The sequence below is a fragment of the Ostrea edulis genome, chromosome 2 (genome assembly GCF_947568905.1).
Source record: "Ostrea edulis chromosome 2, xbOstEdul1.1, whole genome shotgun sequence".
Lineage (NCBI taxonomy): Eukaryota > Metazoa > Mollusca > Bivalvia > Ostreida > Ostreidae > Ostrea > Ostrea edulis.
In genome coordinates, this window is record NC_079165.1 from 11,907,113 (window position 1) to 11,916,078 (window position 8,966).

At 36.3% G+C, this 8,966-nt stretch overlaps 1 protein-coding gene across 1 annotated transcript; it reads right to left on the bottom strand.

Moving 5' to 3' along the window:
- Positions 1–6,309: 6,309 nt before the first annotated feature.
- On the bottom strand, positions 6,310–7,440 carry LOC125681947 (uncharacterized). The gene is made up of 2 exons (XM_048922240.2): positions 6,929–7,440; positions 6,310–6,686 (listed from the first exon to the last, which is right to left on the bottom strand). The coding sequence occupies exons 1-2, from the start codon at positions 7,215–7,217 to the stop codon at positions 6,616–6,618; spliced, it is 360 nt and encodes a 119-aa protein (XP_048778197.2). The 5' UTR covers positions 7,218–7,440; the 3' UTR covers positions 6,310–6,615.
- Between the last annotated feature and the right edge of the window lie 1,526 nt (positions 7,441–8,966).

Below are 8,966 nucleotides of genomic sequence, written 5' to 3' on the forward strand. Positions count from 1 at the left end.
ATGAATAATGGTGGTAACCAACTTATTTACAAGCATATAAGTTCACCGGACCACTCCATCTTGTCCATGAAGGGTAAAGATTGGGGGGGGGGATTACCATCACTCAAACAATTCAACATTAAGTACCCCTTTTTCGTAGACAACAGGAGGATGACTGGATCAGGGCCCTAGGCACTGTATTTTCATATGGATACAATGATAATGTATATGATGTTTGAAATTTAACTAGTAACGTGAATATTATGGGACTCTTTCCCAATACTCAAGGACGGAAACGCAGTTATGAATATTGTTCATATAAAAGACCAAGTATAAATGATGTCATGTTTGATTCACTTTTACCTTACGTCAACAGACAATTAGGTCCACATCATATTCGTACAAAACTTTACTCTCTTCCATTGCGAGTTTTATATACGTTATTTGAAGAAGCCACAGCTAGTCTATACTTGGGTTTTTCAACACCTGAATATAGACTGAACTCTATGATTATGGCTCTTTAAACCACCACGGGTCATGGATGATATTCCTTCCGAATCATGCCGCCAGTTCCTTAAGCTCAAATTTACAAACAAAGGAATAGATACCGTTAACATAAGCAACATTCTTTGTCATAAAAGGGTTCAGTCATATATTCCAAATTATTTCAACTTCACGTCTAAACCCTGCATTTCCTACATATATAATTCTACTATTGCATCCAAACTTTTTGATTATAACCAAACTTTGAAGTGCCTAGATATAGACCATCTTATACTTAATCCACCTACGTGTTCTTGTTCTTCATCTTCTTTCAACCATAGTCCAGCTGGACATGTCATTAATGGTGATGTTGATATAGTTGAAAATGAGGACCTAACATCACTTATTCTTAAAGGTCCTAAATACAGAGAACCTCGGCGACAGATCTTCATCTCTATTATGAATTCTGTTAAAGCCTATACCAGACGATGGGCTAAATATGAAAAAGAACTTGATACATGCAAGGTGAAAATAACGAACAGTGATCAATCTCATAACTCCTACAAGCAATACAAATTAGATAGTTGGGCAAACACGGACCCTTGGACACACCAGAGGTGGGATCAGGTGCCTAGGAGGAGTAAGCATCCCCTGTTGACCGGTCACACCCGCCGTGAGCCCCATTGTCAGAATGGATTAAAAGTGTAAAAAGAATATTCAAATGACTTTTCGACATTTTACACGACCATTCCTCACGATAAATCAAAGACTAGACTTTTTGACATCATAGACAGTTGCTTCTTCAGCAAAAATGGAAAACGGCAATATTTATATTTAGTGATCAGTCATCCAAAAACTTACTTTGTTAAACACCACTCTGATTCCACGCACAAGTACTCTAAGGTTGAAATAAGAAATATGCTACAATTCCTCATTGACAATATTTTCGTGGTCTTTGGTGATCAGATCTTCCAACAGTCTGTTGGAATTCCCATGGGTACGAATTGTGCTCCTTTGTTAGCTGTCCTGTTTTTATATTCCTATGAAGCAGAATTTATTCAAAAACTTCTACGTGAGAAGAAAAAAATCTCTTGCTGTGGCCTTCAATTCGACATGTAGATATATCGACGACGTTTTGTTTATTAACAATAATAACTTTCATTCATATGTCGATTTGATATACATGTATCCCTATGAGCTCAAAATAAAAGAGTTGTCCACTTCTCCTTCATACTTAGATATTTTATTGAAAGGAGACATTAACGACAAACTGACAACTCAACTGTATGACAAATGGGATGATTTCAGCTTCCCCATTATGGCCACACCCTACCCCCGTGGACGATTAATTGCACAAACATTGATCTACTCTATGTCAGGAAGCTTTTATGTAAATTTGAACATTTCTGTCCCAGTGGTTTTTTGAGAGGAAGGTTTTAAAAGATTTTCCACATAGAATCGAATGTAAATCTTTGATCCCCTATTGTGGCCCCACCCTACCCCTGGGGGTCATGATTTGAACAAAGTTGAATCTGCAATATGAAAGGTGAAGAATACGAACAGTGATCAATCTCGTAACTCTTATAAGCAATACAAAATAGATAGTTGGGCAAAAACGCACCCCTGGACACACCAGAGGTGGGATCAGGTGCCCAGGAGGAGTAAGCATCCCCTGTCGACCGGCCACACCCGCCGTGAGCCCTATATCCTGATCAGGCAAACGGAGTTATCCGTAGTCAAAATCAGTGTGCCAAGAACGGCCTAACAATCGGCATGAAGCATGTCAGACAGTATTTGACCCAATGATAGGTTGTATTAAAGAACTAGATCGTTATAACGATGATGAAATGCTGACTTCAATCGAGACTGTTGAAACCCCTGTACCATCAACTTCTTTGTCAGTAGCTTGCCTCGATTTAAAAACTGACTATACGCAGAACAAGCTCTTGCGTATCGAATCAGATGAGAGATGTAAACACCATATGCAGGTGATAATGGAATATTGCTACACATATATGGGAAGTTGACGATGGAGAAGCTGAAATCATCCCGTTTGTCATACAGTCGAGTTATCAGTATAGTTCATATAGAGTTATATAATACACTGTAATTCAACCTTTAAACATCATAGAAAATGTTTGATCCCCTTATTTTTCTGATTTTGTTTTTTAATTTTTACAGCAAAACTTTGCCAAAAATATGCATCAACACATGCATCTATTTCTCAGGTTTTACTGTATATGAACAGCATAGTTATACCCTGCCAATTGTTACAACCACTGCTCTCTACTGATAACGAACCCTGTCTCGTGTCATGAAGTATACCTCCGTGTTCTAAACCTGTTCTTGTTTTTTTTACTGAAGAAATACATTTGTAGGTGTCTCAATGTCCGCTTTCAATGGGTATAAAAGAATCAATACCCGGAGATTTGCCATTTTAAAGCTTTTTGATAAGCGTACTTGGTTACTTTTGTTATTTCCTCAATCATCCTCCATAGATGAAAATCGTTTTCAGTTTTACTGATGTGCTATATGTAGAATGTGGGCAAAGTTTGGACATTGTCGGCAGATCGAAGATCTTGCATGTTATGACAGTGTGGGGTAAGATAAGCGGCCTGGGTTTGACGCCGTTTGTTTCTGTAAATGCGAATATATCCGCTATGAAATATCGTGATAGTTTTACAAAAGCATATTAGGTCCGCAACAAATTATCAATCTGTTATGACAAATTATTAATTTGTTATTTCAAACTGCTAATTTGTTATATCAATTTGATTTCATAAAACAAATTGATAATTTTGTATATCAAATTAGTCTTTAGATAATTCAAATTATCAATTTATTATTTCAAATTGTCGGTCTCCTGAGAATCAGTTAAAAGTATCACGAAGCCTAAAGGCTATGAAATCGATACTAATGTTCCTGGTTGCATATCTATGCTAAATTCTACGTCCATTCTTCACTTCACTGATTAGGTAATAACAAAACAATAAATATTTGCATTTCAGCGCATTGTAGGATGACGCTAGACTTTATTTGTCTGTCAAAGTAAAACAGCAGCACAATATAGTGTGAAACTAGCTATGCTTCCCTCGTCGCCCTGAAAAATCATAGATAAACACTACGCTTTTTTGCCGGTCCATGGAATTACCGTAAACACCGGGTAATTCCCGAAAACACCAACAAAAAAAGTACCGAAAACACCTATGTATTATCAAAAAACACCTCTAGAATGATAGTTCATGCCTGTAAATACATATATCCAAAGTGTCATTCATATTGAAGGAGAATTAAATGAGTTATGGCTAATTTTATATCTTGTATTTTAGACTGCATTTATCGGCGCCATTAAATTGGCGTCCATGTTAGCGAACCAGAATGTCGTTCCCGGCGGTTAAATCAAATTCGACATGACTATGAATTATGTATTTTAACAAGCATAAATCCAAAATAAAAGTTATATTTATTAACCCAATATCATGGTCTATTGAGAGTGAAAGAGAAAGAGACGCAGTTAAATTTTAAATGCAAGCACTTGTACTTATATATGTGCCTTAGGGCCGATTTGCATTTAATCGCTTCTTTACTAAGGACCTATTTTAACCCGGATCCTTACCGTCACGGGACCAAAAAGAATTCACAAAATTGTTATCTAGAGTGTTTAATATTGATAACAAAGAATATCCTAAATTCACTGCGTATTGAAAAACTATGGAATCCTGTAATTCCGTAGCGAACCCATTCTCACAAATCCTAGTACTAATATGTAAAATTAACAATCATTAAAATATATGCAAACTTGTGACCTGCTCGGTTAGAGCGTGCGCTAGAAACTGAACACTTATAACATAGTAAACCATTCAAGCACGTCTAACCCCAAAACGAATTTTCATTGGCTATAACCCAGTACACAACAATCATTACCCTAAACAATACTATAGGTTTTGACTCACGCATTTAGTTTACATGTGCATGTAGTTAGAATAACTATTTCTCGCTAATCTTATACTGTCGTAACGCGAGAAATTAAAATTATATTTGGCTTATGCAGATTAGCGTAGACTCAGGTGATCGTTAGGGCCCATGAGCCTCTCGTTTTGCCACTTTGGTTACTCATCAGTCATACACGAGTGACGGATGTATTTGTAAGTCAGTGAATCTCATTTAAAGTGTTGTGTAAGGAGAGCATAATCATATTGCCCACAACCACTCGTGATATAATCTCGTCAATATGGGACCATTGACTCCATTTTTTGTGGTAAAATCTTTACATGTACTGTACAAAAGCATGTTAATTCAGAGGTATACAATTCGATGATGTCGATAAAGAAAGAAAGATGGATAGATGGATGGATGAATGTATTACTTTTTGCAATGATCGGTAAAATTATCTATAAAATAAACTCGAAGACGTTTTCGTAAATCTTTAGCGCTTTCATATCAAATATTTCTTAAGACTTGAAATTAAAGCTTTACTACACGTCGTCATGTTTGTTTGTGTGGTTGTTGTTGGGTTGTTTTTTTTGTTGTTGTTGTTTTTTTTTTTTTTTTTTTTTTTTTTAGGCCATGCCAATTTGTAATCTAGTTCGTCGGATTCGCCGCTTCTATTTGTAACAAATCCAAATTATAATATTATCAAAAAATAATATCCGCCCGCGTGTTCAAAAATATCCGTAAATATTTTTTTAAGTTTTTACAACAAGCGCACAAATAACCTTGATGTATATGCTGACAAATGACAGAAGCGCGGGCTCTCGAGAAATTTCCTAACAGTGTAATACGGTTAAGTTATTCATGATGTCTATCTTAATATGTACGATACTTCATAACACTGGATTGGAAGTTGTTCCTTATGCTGGAATCGAACTGGAAGCCGATGAAACTTTTGAAGCGCTATTCGATGCCACTATTTAGAGAACATTGATAGCATATGATTGATCGTTTGATTAGCCTATATATTGACTGAAGTCTCTCTTGAGAATATTTCACTCACATGAAGACGTTACCATTGCCGGTGAAGGGCTGCAAAATTTAGGCCTATGCTCAGCGCTTATGGCACTGAGGGATCTTTATCGTGCCAAACCTGCTGTGACAAGGATCTCAGTTTTTACAGTCCTATCTGAAGGACCGCCCCAATTATTCGCCTCTTACAACAAGCAAGGGGTACTGATCGATGACTATTTTAAACCGGATGTCAAAACTGGATGTGTCCCTAGCAATATGCATATCTCTGAATCGAAAGTTTGTAGAAATGAAACTTAAATAAAATGCTTCAAAAAGACCTTATCAGTTAATGTTGCAAAGTACATGTATTAGGTATAAAGAAAATAAGTCCGGTAAAATGTAGCATACCTTAAGTAAATTATGTTGAATTACACAGGTGTTCCTCAAACGATCTTAAACTTACAGGTATTATTAGTATATCGAGAGAAAACATTTATACTGACAAAAGGTGTCTCACAATAAAATCATACATGTACAATGTTGCAGTCTTCATTAGAACTTGTGCAAATAAACTTGCCAACTTCCCGATACTAAAATGTGTTTAGTGGAAAATCTTAATTGGATCAATAAATTGCTTAGATTGACAAAAAATCTAAGAAAAACCATTTCCTGCATCCGAGTCTGATTTGTGTTTGTGAATCATTACAATTCTTTTAAAAGCATCTTCATGTGTTTTGAATTCATTGTCATGACATGATGAATAATGTCAGCAATGCTTATGTTCATATGTACATGTATATTTCACTTACGGGGTGATGTAATTCCACAATGACATTGAGCAAGTAAATCTGTCAAATTAACTACCCAGTATGGCCAGTGTCTCAGAAAAGTTTTCATGAAGAATGATATCGATTTCAATTTATTTTCTCATGAAGAAATTAAATCACGATACAAGGCTGTGAATTAATTCATAAATACGATCACAAATCATTCACCCATCCCATATTAATACTTTATTTGATGTCATATTGAGAGATGTAAAAATCAATTATTTTTCCTATATCTTCAACCTTTAGGGATAACAATATAGAGGTCATCCAAGTCTAGCTGTCTATGAAAAAGATTCTAGAAAGCCGACAGAGTTATGAGATATGAGCCATGTTCTCAATGGACAGGCATTATCTGCGAAGTCGTGGTGGTTTTCCAAAATCAATTTGCCAGCTTCTGCTTTCCGATACAATACTGAATTTCTTGGGACTCTGGCGTCGTGTGTGCATAATCTACAAAAGGAATTAAACGTATTAAAAGTTGTGCAATTATTTTTAAATCATAAATACCCCCTCTACCCCTACTCCATAAAAGATTACTTAAAACTGTGCATTTTCTCCGTATAGTCGCACACTTTATAAATATCTATGGAATCTCTAATTCACAATAAATGAAGTTTTGAATATCAATTATTTGGGTACATGTATAATTATATAAGTGTTTAAATCTGGTCTTCCATACATATCGTACTTACACGTCTCTGCAATATTAGGAGGACATCCGAGAAGAATGAAATCAAACCATGTTCTGTTGAAATTGACATTCCAGTAAAAAGAATTCCCAGAATGTTGATTCGTTACGTATTTGAGGACTAAAAGAAATTGACGGTCTGGAGAACCTGGCGTTGCTCCACTAACATTGCAGTGTGCAACATCAGCAGCATCTTCCCCTGCTGTCTGTCTGGTCACTCTGTACCGCACTTTAAAGTCGTCCATATTTTGTATGAAAGTCGTCTTGCCAGCTACATGCATGTAATTGGTCATTTTAGGCCCACTGCCTCTAGGAATACATCTTTTTGTAAATACATTGTATGAAGACGTCAGAGTTAGGTGAGAAGAGAATCATCACTTTCATCAGTGCATAGAATCATATCTTTTTAGTGAAATACTATTATCCTCACCAAAACTACTCCCTTCATAATTTTTAACTTCTTCCACAAAAGAGGAGAAATGATGCTGATTGTACAGATTTAAAGTTACTACAAAAAAGGTGTTATTGACTGGCGATACCTTCCTCCATTAATCTAATTACGATTAGCTGTTTTAAATCGCTTAGCAGCACTTAGCAGCGGTAACGGATTCAAAACAGTTGATTTTAATCAGATTGCCCCCCCCCCCCCGACTTCAAATGAGAGAGACTTTCCCTGAGGTCCAGAGTAATAAAAGGAAGCTCGATTTTGCAAGGGATATGAAGAGAATCCTCCAAACCGGCTCAATTAAAAAAAAAAGTATCATGGTGAATCTCCATTGAAAGCAATAGCACCTTGAGAAGACTCTCTCTCGCTCTCTTTCTCTCTCTCTCCCTTGCTCTCGCTCTTTCTCTCTCTCGCTCTCTCTCTCTCGCTCTCTCTCTCTCTCGCGCAGATTGACCCTGGAAGATGGGTTGGCCCCGGGGTAGGTCTTTACCAATGTAGCTCCCACTCTAGCAATTCCAAAGACGACTCGCGGTAGAGCCATCTATTGTTCTCTTTAGTGTGTCGCTGAATTTGATAGGCAATATGAATGTCCATGGATCTCGGAGTAATCTCGGTCGATTAATTGTGTGTTGAACGCTATCTTACAATTTCATGAATATTGATATCACTTTAAATGCATAAGCATGCATGTAACCGAAAGTCACTCTGCTTAAACGTTCATTCAAAAGGTCACGTGTTTTAGTTGTAGATATACCAGATAGTTCCTGTTTCTACGTTTAAAAAAATGCAAAAATGATATAGTTATTATCATAAATGTTTTTCTCGTGCTATTGGGGGTGGGGGTGGGGGGGGGGGGGTTGTACAATATTTCGACGATGAAAGAAAGCACTATACCCACCTTTCTATACCTCCAGTATTGCTACCCACAATGTCTGACATAGATATGATTTATCAGAATTAATTGCAGGGTTATGGATGGTGTTTTTCCTGTAGAAAGTGTCATACTCATTAAATTACAACCCAGAAGAATTCTTTTACACTGGTAAAATTCGGGCTTCATTTTCATCCATAGAAATAGTGTTTGTATGGTTCTTACATGAGTTCCTACCAAAAACATCTCCGAAGACTCCAATAGAAAACTTACATTCATATATGTGTGACGTAGAGTGTTATGATGTATTATTTATCAAGTCAAATTCATTTCTATGTTGAGTATATCAGGTCAACGTCATTTCTGTTTATGTATATCAGGTCAACGTCATTTCTGTTTATGTATATCAAGTTCACGTCATTTCTATGTTAGATATATCGAGTCAACATCATTTCTATGTTGATTTTGTCAGGTCAACATCATTTCTATGTTGATTTTGTCAGTCAACGTCATTTCTATGTTGAGTATATTGGGTCAAATTCATTTCTTACTTAAATCAGGGCAACGTCATTTCTATGTTGAGTATATCAGGTCAACGTCATTTCTATGTTGAGTATATCAGGTCAACGTCATTTCTATGTTGAGTATATCAGGTCAACGTCATTTCTATGTACATTTTTCTCAATTATCTATTATTGATTGTCACTTACTTCTATGGGGAGACGA